Below are 16467 nucleotides of genomic sequence, written 5' to 3' on the forward strand. Positions count from 1 at the left end.
GTTTATGAACTGTTTACGGGATGAATGGTCACCATACTAGGAAAAAACTGCATTTATTGACTATGACACAACTTTTAGTTAATTAACTGTGTCTGCTTATTGATCAGCTCCATCAAGTTATGAATATATGCCAGTCACTATCTGTTGCATTTTAAGTTTTATTTTATTTTCATTGTTTATGTAAGCCTTCTTTAAAAATAACAGGGTCAGCAAATTGTGGGTTCTCCATGACACAAGCCTGTCAGACAATAACAAATGAACCGAAGATATATTTTTAGCACAAAGCTCAATATTATTCCTGAATACCAAAGTCCCCTTGAAACGTGTCTGTTTATGCAATATAATTCTTAATAATAAAAGACACTGGTGATGAAAACAGTAACAATAACAACAAAACTAAAAAGGCAGAGTTTGTGATTATTAGAAACATCTTCCATTTCATACCATATCTATATGTCAATAAAAATACATGGTGTACAGTGTCTTTCCAGTAAAACTAACATATTAATCCAAGTCTGATATATGAATATTGCATACTGCCAGAAGCATTTATGAAATATATTTCATTGCCCTTTTACTTGCTATTTTAAGAACTACAGAATATGGTAAACGTACAAAATAAAAATGAAAAAAATATATTCTGGAATCTTTATTATTTTAAGAATTTTCAGTTTACAAAAATATTATTTTTTTCCTCTCTCACTCTTAAATAGTTTGCCAATTCAGTCATTCAAGCAAAATTTTGCTGAGTACATCACTGGTTGCTGGAAATCTTTTGTTACTGGGAGTACACAATATACAAAATAAAACCATAAATAATTTCCTCTAGAGCATTACATTCTGATTCAACTAACAATGCCTCAGAAACAAAAATTTACAAAAACTTGTATACATTGGAAAAAGGAGAAAAAACCCTGTCTTTTATCTAGCATTAAACGATCACCCCGCTTCCTGGTCCCCATTCTCCTTGTCAGCTTCTGAAGTATCCATGACTGTCACCTCTGAGGATTCTTCCTCTGGCATGTCTGGAGTCTTCTCCTCTTCCGCTTTCTTTGCCTTCGCCTTCGCCTCCTTCTGCTCCTTCTTGTTCTGCTGAGACTTTCTGTGGACTGTTCAAAAGGAAGTTGTCAATTGATTTACATAAGTAGAGGCTCTTTCAGTAAATTACTGCATGCTAGAAAAACACTGTTCCTTGCAGAAAGAAACAGTGCTGGAAAAGTGAAAGAAGGAAAGGAGCAAAAGAGAATGAAGACATAGAAATACAGTCTTTTCTTTAAGGTGCTAAGTACTAGCTGTAGCAGTTACATTATAAATGCAAATTTAGGGGCAATAACATGTTCATGAAGAATCTATTGAGTATACTCTCATTCACTTTCTTTCTCTCACTAATAGTCCCAGGCCACCTACACATATGTACACTGAGCATACCCACATATGCATACAAACAAAATGTAATACTGTATCAAAGTATCATTTGATTATATATACATACCTTCTAAACTTTCTTGCAAAGGCTCTATAAATTTTTCAAACTCCATTTCTTTCATAGCATTAAAGACATCTTGTGCACTGACAGTCTTCTTTTTATTTTTCTGTGCTAAACTGTTTGCTGTCGATGTGGTATACAAGACAAAAACTGACGCTGCCTTTGCAATGGCACTACGAGCCTCTTTAGCCACAGCCACGCCGTCTGGCAGCGAGTCCTTTATGATACGTGTAATGACGGCGTTTGGTAGATTGAGATCCTCTGGACGTTCTGCCATTGTTTAAAAGATCCTGGAAAAAAGGTCAACATTAGTATTGGTTCTAAATCATATATCAAATAATAGCAAGTAATGATACCTAGCAATTATAAATATGACTATTTAAAATATAATAATATACCTCATTAAAACCTTTTGTATATTTTGACTTATTACCCTACAATTTCCTTACCAGTAATATATATTTCATGTTCCCTCTAGCTATCACAGTTACAACTACATCCTACTATTACATCTGGACTGATGCAATTCATGGATACCAATACTACATGAATCTCCGACACACTTCACTTACGCCAACAGAGAATGTTCTGTTAAAGTGAATTATCTTCATATTACAATTATTACATACTAACTGCCAGGTATGTATCTGTTCAGAATACCTGTATACGAATACCTACGAGTTGTAGAGAATGAGAGGAATCGATCAGTACGCATCTCTTTGTGATTGGGTCCACACAGGTATTCTGAGCGTTTATCATATGCGAGCCTGATTTGCTAATTACAGTAATTTAACTTTCATCACTATGGTTTGCAACCTCAGAGTACCTAAATCTCATAGACAATTTCATAATGATACTACACTTATTATGCATCACTTTTGGAGCTCTCAAAAGAAGGCAAATTGAGAACCGACAGCTTCACAATGCCTTCCAATGAAACCTTTCTCTGAATTAATCTATGTTTAATTCTGGACGCCTAGGAGACAGGCGCACGTTACATCTCCTGCATGGCGACCTTATACGTATAGTTTTCTTTGTCTTCTCTCATCAAATAACGTTACTCCCCTACACCATTATGAACCAAGGCTTAGCGATCACTACGAAGCCTTTATACTAATTCTACATTGTCCTTTAATAACACACTCCGTTGTATATCAAAAACAGAACAAAGAAAACATGAAATATCAGAGGAAAATATAACAACTCTCATTCATAACTCACCAAGAAAACCAGAGTGCGAGTGAATAAGCGTTGAATCTGCTTGCAAATGCGCTTTCCTCTTCCGTACTGAAAGTAAACAAGTGTTGATTTCCCGCCTCGGCGCTTAGAACAGGCTCGCATAAAAGATATGTTTCTGTAACTGATTTCAAAGACTGATCAGGAATTCTCGGCAATGTAATATATCTTTGATAAATAATATGACTTTCATTACTGTAAGGCAAGGTTGACTCAGATTAGGATTAATTTGACTATATTTAAAAGTCGTATGTATGGGTTGTGTTGACGAGATGTCTACATCCATGCACATTAGGTGTATGCGGCTCTATTATGTCTGTATATGTGTGTATACACACACAAACACAATATATATATATATATATATATATATATATATATATATATATATATATATATACATGTGTGTATATATATATGTATATATATATATATATATATATATATATATATATATATATATATATATATATATACATGTGTGTATATATATATGTATATATATATATATATATATATATATATATATATATATATATATATGCATGTATATATATATGTATATATGTATATATATGTATATATATACATATATATATGTATATACATATATATGTGTGTGTGTGTGTGTATGTATATATATATATATATATATATACACACAAAAGTGCATATCTATATCTATTTCTATATATCTCTCTCTATATATATGTATATATATGTATGTATGAATATATATATAGATGTAAAAATATATATATATAAATATATAAACATATATAAAAATATATATAGATATATAAATACATATATATATATATATATATATATATATATATATATATATGGTGCTTCATATATATATATATATATATATATATATATATATGGGTGGGTGCTTCATGCTCGGGATGATGTGAAGCGATGGTGTGGTAGCCTAGTTAGCGTTAAGTGCTTGCTTGCATGCCTTCCCGCTTTCAGCTGCCACCGCTGGCTAGCCTGGTGCGAAAAAGGGAGCAGCTATGCATAAAACTCCCCTGCCAGCTCATAGCCTCTCCATCATCAAGACTTCTACAGTGCCTCCTCGTGGCCACCCATGGAAACTAGGTACCTTGCGGTCCTAGGCTGAACTGTGGAGGCTCTTGGAGCAGCAGGAGGCCCTAAAGGTACAGAGCTATGGCCCACCGGCGTGTGGATACGCCCTGGCTTCGTACTAACTCCTGTCCCCGCGCCCCCTGGGGTTAATGGGCGGCTGTGGTGAGGCAGGCCTTGCCAGTCGGCCCCCCCGAGATAACCACTGGCAACGACCAATGTAGATGTTGACGCTGGGGGGAGGGCTAAAGTCCCTCCTACCCAGCAAGTACGGCGGGCTGTGGGTCCCTCTGGGTTGGCGACCGCTGGGACTCGGGTGGGGAGGGGGGGTTACCCCCAATCCCAGCTGGGTCCCAGCGGCCGCCAGCCTGGCGTGATGCTTGTGGGGGAAAGCTCCAGGGAGCCCTGCAGGTGGATTATGGGGCCTGCAGCCAGCCAACCTCCTCTATATGGGGCGGCGTCGGTAGGGGTGGCAGAGGTGGCGCCCACCCCGAGTGACTGCCCGAGGTTAGACCTCAGGCGGACTGTCAGGGTGGGGGCTTGGAACATCCGTTCCCTGCGACAGGACGATCGGTTACCACTACTATCGAGGGAATTGAAACAGCTGAGAGTTGAGGTGGCTGCTCTCTCGGAGGTGAGAAGACCTGGCAGTGGCACGATTAGTGTGGGTGGCTACACCTACTAGTGGTCGGGCCGCAGCGATGGCCACCATCTCCAGGGAGTAGCCATAGCCATCTCCAGCAGACTTCAACCCTTGGTAGTTGAGGTCACTCCAGTCGATGAGCGTATCATGGTATTGAGACTGAAGCTTTCATTTGGCTTCATGTCTCTTGTTGCTGTATACGCTCCTACGGATGTATATAAACTTGAAGTGAAAGAGATGTTTTACGCTAAACTTGCATCTGTGGCAGACAGATGTCCTCGGCGAGATATTCGTATTGTTCTGGGCGACTTCAATGCGGTATCCGGCTGCGATCGAGCTGGCTACGAGATGTCTGTCGGTTCTCATGGCTCAGGAGCTGATGCTGGCAGCGAGAATAGCCTCCTTTTCCGTGACTTTGCTAGGTCCCAGAAATTGAGGATTTCTGGCTCCTGGTATCAGCATTCTGACCCGCATCGCTGGACTTGGTACAGCGATACAGGAAGAGTGGCCAAGGGGATCGACCACATCCTCGTTAGCACTCGATGGAGGATCCTCCAGAACTGCAGGGTGTATCGAAGCGCTGAGTTCTGTGGAACTGATCATAGAATAGTAGTGGCTACTCTCCGGGTCCACTTTAGAAACCCCCGTCGCCCAAATGAACACCCTAGGGTGTTTAATTTGGACAGATTGAGGGAGGACGAGTGTACCCGGGGGTTTGCCGAGGCTATCTCTGGTCGTTTCACAGCACTCGAGGGCCAGACAGACCCTGTTCTTATGTGGGATACCTTCAAACGTGAAACGCTTGATGCAGCTCAGGAATCCATTGGTGAACGCCCAAGAACAAGACAGAATTCCATCTCGCAGGAGACGCTGGAAGCCACAGATGCTTGTCGTGCGGCTCGACTGTCAGGGGATCGCACCTTGCACCGCTCTCTGGTGCGCAGGACTAGGTCACCGTTGATAGGGATAAGGAACAGTTTATCAGTAGTCTTGCAGAGGAGGTCGAAAGCCATTTCCTTGTAAATGACCTTCGTCCTGCTTACCAAGCTCTGAGAAAGCTGAACTCCAAGTCCCCCTCACAGACGACTGCAGTCCGCTCAGCAAGTGGCCAGATAATCTCAGATCCTGATGGGGTGCGTGTGCGTTGGGCTGAGTATTTTAAGCAGTTGTATAAGGTTGATCCACCAACAGTTAACATGGATGCGGGTAATGTTGAGACTCCTCTGCCCGATCCACCCATCAGCGAGGATCCACCCTCCCTGACCGAAATCAGGGGGGCGATCTCCAAGCTGAAGAGTGGTAAAGCAGCAGGTGTCTGTGGCATCCCAGCCGAATTGGTAAAGGCTGGTGGAGAACCTATGGCAAGGGGCTTGCATGCAGTCCTGTCTGCCATCTGGCAGACTGGTACCTTTCCCCCTGACCTGCTGAGGGGTGTGGTCATGCCTCACTGGAAGGGGAAAGGGGATCGGTGGGACTGCAGCAATCACCGAGGCATTACACTACTCAGTGTACCAGGCAAGGTACTCGCACACATCTTACTGAGACGTATCAGGGACCACCTGTTGAGGCACCAAAGACCGGAGCAATCTGGTTTCACTCCTGGCAAGTCCACAATAGACCGCATCCTGGCGCTTCGAATCATTATAGAGCGCCGTCGTGAGTTCGGACGTGGGCTGCTCGCAGCCTACATCGATCTCAAGAAGGCGTTTGACACGGTGCATCGCGAATCTCTCTGGGAGATCCTGAGACTAAGAGGAATTCCAATAAGGATTATTGGACTAATAGCAAACCTGTATACAGGCACTGAAAGTGCTGTAAAGTGTGGTGGGGGCCTGTCGAGCTTCTTCCCTGTTAGTTCAGGTGTGAGGCAAGGCTGTGTTCTTGCACCAACACTTTTCAACACTTGCATGGATTGGATACTGGGTAGAGCTACTGTCCAAAGTCACTGTGGAGCAACTCTGGGCAATATCAAGGTTACAGACCTTGACTTTGCCGATGATGTTGCCGTACTCTTTGAATCTCTGGAAACCCTTGTGGCGGCTCTTGATGCATTTAGCAATGAAGCGAAGCCCCTGGGGCTAGAGGTCTCCTGGACCAAGACCAAGATCCAGGATTTTGGGGGCCTGCTAGGAGACCCTGTACAGTCGATACGTGCTTGCGGTGAAAACATCGAAGTCACAAAGAGCTTTATATACCTCGGTAGTGCATTTCACGACTCTGGGCTGTCAGACCAAGAAGTCAGTAGACGGATTGGCCTGGCAGCAGGGGTCATGAAATCTCTCGACAAGAGTATTTGGAGATGTCGGTACCTGTGCAGAAGGACCAAGTTACGTGTTTTCAAGGTCCTGATACTCCCAGTTTTACTCTATGGTAGTGAAACTTGGACACTATCTTGTGCTCTGGAATCTCGTCTTGATGCCTTTTGTAACAGATCCTTGCGCCGGATCATGGGGTACAGTTGGCGGGACCATGTGTCCAACCAACGGCTGCACCGTGAGACCGGTACAGGACCTGTTACTTGCACAATCCGTGATCGCCAACTCAGGCTATATGGCCACTTGGCTCGACTCACACAGGATGATCCTGCCCATCAGGTTGTCTCTGTCCAAGACAACCCTGGGTGGAGGAGGCCTGTGGGACGACCGAGAAGGTCGTGGCTTGGGCAGATCGATCAAACCTGTCGTGAGGAACTAGAGATGGGCCGGGCCCCTGCCTGGCGGCTCGCCATGAGGGATCCTCGTAGGTGGAAGCGGAGGGTGGATGCGGCTATGCGCCCCTGCCGGCGTTAGCTCCATAATGATGATGATATATATATATATATATATATATATATATATACATACATACACACACACACAAAAGTGCATATCTATATCTATATCTCTCTCTATATATGCATATATATACAGATATAAAAAGAATACATATATATATATATATATATATAAATATATATAAACATATATATAAATATATATACAAATATATAAATACATAAATATATATATATATATATATATATATATATATATATATATATATGTATTTATATAAATATATAAATACATAAATATATATATATATATATATATATATATATATATATATATATGCATAATGTATATATATATGTATACACACACACATATATATTATATATATATATATATATATATATATATTATTTTTGTTAATGATTTTATTTCATCCAGTTATTCTTTTCTCTCTCACATTTCCGTAATAGTATATATGGCTTCTTATTTGTCTTTGTATAATTGTACACATTTTTTTCCTTTCTCTAAATTGATGAAGCATGTGTAAATATATTATACTGATCTTTCTTTTCTATATGTAAATGGACTCATTCCTTATTTTTTTCAATTTGTTGCTTTACTAAATTAATATCAATGTGTGACTGTGTATTCTGGTATATCATTAATATCTTGCTGATGCCATCCAGACACCAGCAGAAACTAGACCATTCATGAATGAAACATTAAATGATTTCTGTGTAAATATAGAAAATATGGCCAAGCTTTGTATCCTCACCATTAACTGTCAAGGCAATATTACTACTACTACTAAAATAATAGTAATGATATGAAATGAGCTATCTTTTGAATTAGTTATAGTACATGAGCAACTTTGAATAATTTCTAAATAGTGTAGTTTATTTCTGTAGTTGCAGGTCTGTAGATAAGCTTAGTGTTCAGTATTGTAATACTGATAATACTAATATTTTTCATTCCATGAAAATAACTCGAGACTGTTACTTCTGTGGACAGACCTATTCCAATTAACATCTTTATTTGAAATAGTAGGCTTTCCTTCTCCTCCATTGTCTTGCATTTTCTAAATAGCAGTTCCAATTTGTTATAAAAATTACCCCTATATCAATGTTGTCTATGTAAACACCAATCTATTGACTTTGAGGAAAATTAATTTGATATATAAAATTTATACAAGTCCCACAACAAGGGCACAACCTTCTGAATTCTCTTTTCTTTCTTGCATAAATCAAATGTTTATGGGCCTTTTTTTAAAGTCTGAATGCAGATAAGATATCACAGAAGATCACTTGTTGAATCTTAAACAGCCTTATCATACTTTTTCAGCAATCTCTGTTTCTTTACTGATAATCTGCTGAAATCAAATGTGACAAAATCATAATTCTTTTTGATTGATAAATACAGCATAATTGGACACAAGCAAACATTCTGACAAACTTGATCACCTCTTTACTGTTGTCCATTCTAAGCACAGATCAGGTGAAAAAACAGGGTACAATAAACTCTCCCTTTAGTTAACTTGTAATGAATTCGGCTAGAAATACAGTTGAAACACCTGTCAAATCATAGCTATTCAACAATTTTGTCTTCTATATTATGCTCCTTGGATAACCATCCAAAATGAACTTGAAATTTATGATAAAATGAATATTGCTTCATCAAGGACTATCAATGATCAATTATAGCTATTACTTTCCTAAAACTATGGAATGCAGAAATGGTATCTAGGTGATTTTCAGTATAATGAATGAATAGGCGACTAAAATTACAAAGTTAACAATATATATATATTATAAAAGATTACACATGACATTAAAAGGTCAAGAAGAATCGGATTATCAGGCATAGTATAAACACAATAATTTGTAAAATTTGGGATCTAAATACAATAGTCCTTACCTAAAAACAAAAAAACTAAAAACAAATAAAAACAAAAAGACATATCATATTTACAAATCTAAAAGTTACCTTTTTCTTTTGATACAGGATTATGAAAACTATTATTTCAGGAGAGAATGACCAGCAAACATTGGAAAATAGGTGGAAAATTAATTGAACATCAGTCTTTTGTTTGAGCAATGTATGTGCATATATTTTGTACATAAAGATTTTATGCATATTCTATTAAAATGTATTTATGATCTTTATCTACACACAAATTCACACAAATTCACACACACACACACACACACACAAACATACACATACAAAAACACACAAATCTATTGCTGATTACATTCATTGGCTTGGCCTCCATTGCCAACTTTCACCACAGGCGCCTCCAACTTCCTTAAGACCTTCTTCTTTCGTTCTGCTTTTGCAAGTCCGTCCTCTTTTTTTATGTGTGCTTCCTGTACCTATAGATAGAAAGACAAGTTAAACATAGTTAGTAGATTATATGTAGTCTCATTCATATATGCTTTGTATGAATGTATATGAATAAGATACTATATATAATACACACCATATATGTATGTGTACAAGTATTTATCCACACATATATGTATGTGTACACACACACACACACACACACACACACACATCCATATATATATATATATATACATATATATATATATATATATATATATATATATGTATGTATATGTATGTATATGTATGTATATGTATGTATATGTATGTATATGTATGTATATGTATGTATATGTATGTATGTATGTGTGTGTGTTACATATACATCCATACATATTTGTTCATTTATTTATTATTTTTTATTTACTTCTAATCAATTGCTGAGGATTAACATTTTTATTACTGAAATGTAGTCAGCACAGTTTATAAAAAATATGTGACTTGCCTGTCCATCACACTCTTGAACAGCAACTGTTTCCATCATACGAACAGATTTCTTTGCTTTCTTTTTCATTTCGGGTTCTGGAGCTGGTGCTACATTTTCTGAATCCTTATTTTCTAGGAAAGAAGAAGGAAACAATAAATTATTAAAATCTAAAAGCTAAAATGAAAACAAAAAAGTTATCTGAAGCAAGGAAAACCAAACAAAATGATAACCTATTTCCAACACTATTTAGATTATTCACAAAAGAAACGATTTGCACATCTTGGGTAATATTCTGTAAAAATTCAGAAAAGAAAGTATCACCTTCTGACTCTTTCTCAGTTTTCACAGTTTCTTTTTCAACTTCCTGCAGTGTGTTTCTGTCAATCAACTTTTCCTTCAAAGGCATGCTCTCTTCAGCTGCTGGTAGCTGTGGAGGCTGCTGCATTTCTTCTGGTTGCTTGGAGGGGGGCTGGAAACCAGGAATCTTTTCCACTATTTGCTTAAGATTCTTTGACTCACGATCTGTTGTCAATGAGAGAATGAACAAAATGTGAAATATTTATATGAGAATAAAAAACATAAAAATACCTAAAAGAATAAGATTTCTCTACATCATTCATGCATTTGATGACTCAAATTTGATTGTCACACTCACCCATCTTTTCACCCTTCTTTATTGCCATCTCCTCCAACTTCACTCGCAACCTGATGGCTTCTGAATTGGAGGCATCTCTTGTGACCTCAGCCTGACGAAGCTTCCGTTGTAATTGTAATATTCGGTCACTTAGTGCAACTTTATCAAATCTTGCACTCTGCAACTCTTGCTCAATGTCAGCAAGTTTTTGTCTATCAAGAAATATGTAGACTGTTAGCACAAAACAAAATAAAATATTGTGGAATCAAAAGGCTATATTACCAATATATTATAAAGCAATAAATAGACTGTATCACCAAAATTAATAAACAAATAAAAAAAAAATTGATAATGAAAACAAAAGTCAAATATAAGTAAACATTAAAATATTCATGGTACATACTGACTCTCTAAATACATCCCCTTGAAGAATGTTTCTTTGTTTTCTTCACCTTCACCTGAGTCCATCTATGTGGGGAAAAGAAATCAGAAAAGAAAAGATGAAAAAGAAAAAAAGAAAAAAAAAGACTAGTATCACTGAAAGTTAGTAATGACTTTTACAAATTATGACACAAATAGATCTATGTGATAAATGTAAGTGAAGATTGCCTTTAAAATGCAACAGTATAGTATTACCAAAAAAGTTCTAGTAATGCAGATAAAAATGAATTTGATATGATTATACAGGATCAATACACACAAGACATAATGTTAAATAACTATGATAAAGCTAGAAAACAGCTGAATCTTATTTTCTCCAAAAGACGTCCATGATACTATGCTACTCACTTGAGGGTTGACCACTGCACTCAGCTGGGCCTCAAGATCACGGCACCTTTTCCCAGAATCAGCCAACTGAGTACGTGCCAGGGCAAGTGATTCCTCCAGATGATTCAGGTATTCAGTGTCTGCTTTACTGCTATTTAAGCTCAGCAAAGAAGCCAGTTGTAACTAGAAAGAAAAGGTCTACATAAGCATCTGTTACATTTCATAAATGAGACCATGAGACATAACAATATACAGACATGATAACAAATGTGATGAATATATGACCCAAAGGTTCTGGTAAAATCTTTGGAAAAAAGAGAGGAAAGAAAAGAAAGACAAGTGAAGATAAAATTCTATTACTATTGGTGATAATACACAAAATATAAGTAAACACTAGAATAATCAATAATAAAGCATGAAGACAAAAGCTGTAGAATGTAAAAGTATACATTTAAAAATGAAGTAGTTTATATCTTCCCTTGCTAACAAAAATAAAATGAACATTAATGATACATACTGTATATCAACTGCCGGGAATAAAAGCAATACTAACATCATATACAACTATCCACAAACCTTCATTTTGTTAATCTGTTCAGTCTTAAGGTCATACTGTTTTTTGACAACATTGTAATTTGTTTTGTAGGATAACAGCTTCTTCTCCATGACCTGCCTTTGGTCTTCAACTTCAGCAAAGAGAGAATTTCCTTTCTTGGCTGGATCAGTTTCAGCTAAACGCAGACTTTCTATCTCCATCTTGAGTTCCATCATTTCTTCTTTGTTATGCTGAAATTAAATTATGGAGTAACTAAATGAAATAAACATAAGTGCTTTGTAGTTTCAAATTCACAGAATAAAGAGCAATAAATGTCATTATGCAATTGCTATTTAATAGCATAGCTTAAAAAATATAATATTTTTCATGCTAGATTATAAACACTGCATTTGAGCCATGCAAGAGAAATTAAGACCTAATAGAGTACATTCATATGTTACTAGGAAAATGATGGTGTATCTGTATAATATTTTGCTATGTCATCACATAGATCTATTTGTGTCATCATTTATAAAAGTCATTACTAACTTCCAGTGATACTAGTCTTTTCTTTCTTTCTGTGTCATTCCATTATAAAAAACTAAAATTATAACAATACCTTATTATTTGTAAGCACATTCTTGTGAAAATAATACATCTATATAACAATAACTAAGATTTACAAATGGATATTTAAAGAACAAACTGAAAGTTTGCTTTAAAATCAATTACTTACAAGTATGTTTAGAGCAAATTATATGAGCTTGAAAACCAAGTAACCCACAAGTCCAGCATATGTTAAAGCTCTACCACCAATTCAAGGTATATCTCTAAAACCTGTAGCTACTAACATCTTTAGAGATGATGTTTATTATCTTCATACTGGGTGCAAACATCCAAGAAATCTTTTATCAATGTTTTCCCCTTCATTTGAAGCTTTGCAAGCAGAGCAGTTGTACATGGTTGTTTGAATCTGCAACATAAACAGTTGGCTATGCTTGAGTCCACAGAACAGACATGCTGTAAAATTCAGAAGGTCTTGAACAGCAGCACTCCCAAGTTATGTCTTCTGATGCCAGAAAATACATCCTGTCCTTCTTTGTAACCAAATTATGTTGCCATGAGAATATCAACTTTGGAAACATCCCAAATGTTTAACTAGTGCATACAGCAAGGCAAGTGAAGTGTAAAACTATCCCCTGTAGTTTCTTGCCAACCTTACTTTTATCTGTCCTCATAACATATTCTGTATGTGTTATATTCTCAAAATCAGGTAGGATCACCTGAATACTTATCATACTTCAATATCCTGCAATGTATGAAGCTGTAACAACAACAAACAAAAAAAAATCCCTAGATTGGGTATCCTAAAAAATAATATTGTGTGGGACTTTGTCTATAATTAAGAAAGTAACCTTACCTCCAGGGCATTGTAATATGATGTACATTGACATTCCTTCTCTTCCACTTCTGCCTCAAGCCTCGTTACTGCTTTCTCTGCCTGAGACAGTTTGTGTGTTGTGGTCTTCACCTGAGCATTTAGTGATGACACCTGTGTTTCTAAGTCCTGCTTTTCACATGTCAATGTCATTATCTGACTCTGAAATTTACCAAAACCTGCCATTAGTACATATGGAAAAACAACTTTTCATATGCAGCTGGTATAGCAGATATATTCTATCATCTCAATCATTTAAGCTTTCCAATGTCACCTGCATAGAAGCTGTGGCCTCATCTGTTGACTGCTCATGGATGGATATATTACACATGTCCAGTCTCTCCTGTGCTTCTTTCAGTTGAGCTTCCAGCAAGTCAGAGCGGTCTTTCATTTGACTGATCTCAATCTGCTGACTGTCGATCACAGCTTTTAACTCTGTCGTCTGAGAAAAAGCACACTCTTATATTAAAAAAGAAAAGAAAAGAAAGCATTAAAGTAAAGCATTAATCTATACTTTGAAAAATAAAACAAAATATCAAGTAATTCATTGAGACAGAACCTTCTTTGACTGCTTGTTCATCTCCTGAGCATGCTCCTTAGTTGCTTGTTCCACAGCTGACTTGATCTGGTGCGAATGCTGATCCCGAAACTGTTCTAATTCTAAGGCTAATGATCGCTCAGTCTGCAGTTTTGCTTCCAGCTTGAGTGTCACACAATGTTTCTCTTGCTCAAGTTCCTGGAGTAAAAATTAAAGTGACAATAAGGCAAGACAAAGGGAAAGAAGTAAGTTGTTCTTATAACATTTACTAAAAAGAATAATGAATATGATAACATCCTAAAATAGTGGACTGAAAAAAAAGTGAATACAATGAATACTACTTATTTTACGAATCAGATATTGAAAACTGATGAAAACTCCAGACAAAATTACAAAGGAATTACACACTAACTCAACAGACTGAAAAGAAAGTAATCAGAATTCAAGCATTATAATAAAATGTATTAGATCGAGGACTAACGTTTTTTAACAACCAACCTCTATTTTAATTGCATATTCCTTAATGGTTTCTTCTAGTTTGGTGTGGAGTTCATGGTTCTCGTCGAGTAGCTGTTTGCCATAGGTCGCAGCCATTATTGTATTTTTTTCAGCCTCCTCCAGGCGCTGCTGGAGCTCGGCTATCTTTGTCGACTCACTGCTCATTGTGGTGACTTACCTAAAATGTTTACTGTGATGCAAAGAAAATCATGAATATCTAGCTTAAGAAGAGATAGGGAGGGGGAAGGGAAGGGAAAAAGGAGAGACATGAGAGCAAGTGAAAGAGAAATTTAAGGAGAGTATTTAAGGCAGCCCCTACGATTCTGTTTTTGCACTGCATTCGCTTAATTCATCATTATTATATACACATACATTTTCCAATTACATTGATGTATATACTTCACACCCTTTCCTGCTTTCAACACCAATATCGTTAATACTGTCAGCATATACAAAACCTGGCAAATACTGTCCAGTGGTACCTATACTAACAGTTATAGAAATGCACACCTTTTGAACTACTGTAAATGGGCTGTACACACTTTTAGCATTTAGTAGGATAAAACAAAATGTGACTTAACTATAGCTAGTCCTCTGAAAAACAGAGAAAGAAAAAAGGGGAAAATTCAGATTATACGATTCATGTTCTTATAAATGTATATGACGTAAAATAAGGCCAAGTCGTAAGTTGCTATAATAAGTTAATAACTACGTAGTATGCGTATTTTCCTACCGATTCAAGTGCTGTAGACTGTTAGTAGTCCTATTAATTCAAGGCGTCGGTAAATATTCGGAATACCTTTGCATGACAGATCATGACAATATTGATATCCATGGATTCCTCTCGCCTCTACTACCTAAATAAATAGGACATTGATACCAATACCTTCGTGATCGGTCATGCGAAGGTATTCCGAATATTTACCCAAGGCCTATTATTGAACTGCTTAGAAGGCGTAACTTTCATTTCGCCTTATTGTATGTATAATCAATCTTGGTTGTTCTTGCAGTAGCCTCGTGTGACAGCATTAAGGACCTGGGTTGCTTATCATATTATATGAAACAAACGACGCATGACAATTTATCAAATAAAAGAACTTTACCTTTACGAGAAATAGCACCAGTGGTTTCTGTTTTCAAAATCATGAACTCGTTATGAGACTGACATAATTTTACAGTCTTGTAATCCGACCAATGTCATTATTGTCAAATAATTTTAATTTTACTATTTTTGATAAATGATGATAAAGATAACTCATTTTATTTTTATAAATTACTTTATCTGTAACATATTTCCCAAATAAAACTTTCTGTGCCTCTGACTTTGGCGCCAAATTTAACATGCGAAATCGTCTATACGAAATACACAGATATTGCGAACGACCAAATTTGAATAAAAATATTAGTTTAATGTATATTTGATAAACCAAATCCTTATCTTAATAAGGCAATAAAAGATAAATCCTTTATTTCTAATCGAAAAGTAAACAAACCAAAGAACACAGATAAACAGGAAATTCTTTACAAAACATGGAAATGTCTCTGTAGACCTATTATCTTTCCATTTGCCCTTAAACTTTTACTCCCGAAATGTCTCTGAGTACCAAAAACTTAAAGAGATCTTCTCTTAATTATAACAGCTTTGTTTATCCAAATGTCATAAAGTTATTCGAGCATGTGGAACCGCCTGTCAAAAGCGCCGCGGCCTCCACGCTTCTCGGTGTAGCAGAAGCGAGCGGTATCAACGAAGGTTCTCAGACAATTCTTAGACGAAAATTTGTCTCAAAAGTGTCTCAGGCAGGCGCGGTGCCACATATAAGAAAATCAATATATGAAATGAATTATATTACCCAAAATAACGTGTATATATAGTTTAATTATTTATTATACTAATATAGTCATGGACACGCTCATTCTAAATGAAACCTGACATACATAAAATGATAAGTGAATATGTGTCACAATGCCATTCGCTTGTCTACACCGTACATTTGCACTCAATTTATTTCA

General features: G+C 36.7%; 2 protein-coding genes across 3 annotated transcripts; both read right to left on the reverse strand.

The window, feature by feature from the left end:
* Positions 1-634: 634 nt before the first annotated feature.
* LOC125041860 (DNA polymerase epsilon subunit 3-like) lies at positions 635-2838 on the reverse strand. The gene is made up of 3 exons (XM_047637223.1): positions 2708-2838; positions 1493-1776; positions 635-1109 (listed from the first exon to the last, which is right to left on the reverse strand). The coding sequence occupies exons 2-3, from the start codon at positions 1761-1763 to the stop codon at positions 940-942; spliced, it is 441 nt and encodes a 146-aa protein (XP_047493179.1). The 5' UTR covers positions 1764-1776; positions 2708-2838; the 3' UTR covers positions 635-939.
* Positions 2839-9019: 6181 nt separating this feature from the next.
* Positions 9020-15609, reverse strand: LOC125041831 (protein Spindly-like). 2 transcript variants are annotated; one of them, XM_047637166.1, is made up of 12 exons: positions 15561-15609; positions 14458-14647; positions 13981-14157; positions 13696-13863; positions 13404-13583; positions 12025-12234; positions 11470-11631; positions 11084-11148; positions 10702-10892; positions 10368-10568; positions 10065-10177; positions 9020-9603 (listed from the first exon to the last, which is right to left on the reverse strand). In XM_047637166.1, the coding sequence occupies exons 2-12, from the start codon at positions 14620-14622 to the stop codon at positions 9469-9471; spliced, it is 1767 nt and encodes a 588-aa protein (XP_047493122.1). In that variant the 5' UTR covers positions 14623-14647; positions 15561-15609; the 3' UTR covers positions 9020-9468. The 2 variants fall into 2 exon arrangements, with proteins under 2 accessions (XP_047493122.1, XP_047493121.1); XM_047637165.1 differs by lacking the exon at positions 15561-15609 and adding an exon at positions 15191-15488.
* Positions 15610-16467: the final 858 nt, after the last annotated feature.

Source organism: Penaeus chinensis, chromosome 31, assembly GCF_019202785.1.
Source record: "Penaeus chinensis breed Huanghai No. 1 chromosome 31, ASM1920278v2, whole genome shotgun sequence".
NCBI lineage: Eukaryota > Metazoa > Arthropoda > Malacostraca > Decapoda > Penaeidae > Penaeus > Penaeus chinensis.

What these genes read in the sequence shown, in the direction of transcription:
- LOC125041831 (XM_047637166.1), bottom strand. Translation starts at nt 14,622, where the DNA reads ATGAGCAGTGAGTCGACAAAGATAGCCGAGCTCCAGCAGCGCCTGGAG. An exon ending in AATATGCAATTAAAATAGAG is followed by an intron (nt 14,158 to 14,457) that starts GTTGGTTGTTAA and finishes TTTTTACTCCAG; the next exon opens with GAACTTGAGCAAGAGAAACA. An exon ending in GGGATGTATTTAGAGAGTCA is followed by an intron (nt 10,893 to 11,083) that starts GTATGTACCATG and finishes ATTTCTTGATAG; the next exon opens with ACAAAAACTTGCTGACATTG.
- LOC125041860 (XM_047637223.1), bottom strand. Translation starts at nt 1,763, where the DNA reads ATGGCAGAACGTCCAGAGGATCTCAATCTACCAAACGCCGTCATTACA. An exon ending in TTTGCAAGAAAGTTTAGAAG is followed by an intron (nt 1,110 to 1,492) that starts GTATGTATATAT and finishes CCTTTTGAACAG; the next exon opens with TCCACAGAAAGTCTCAGCAG.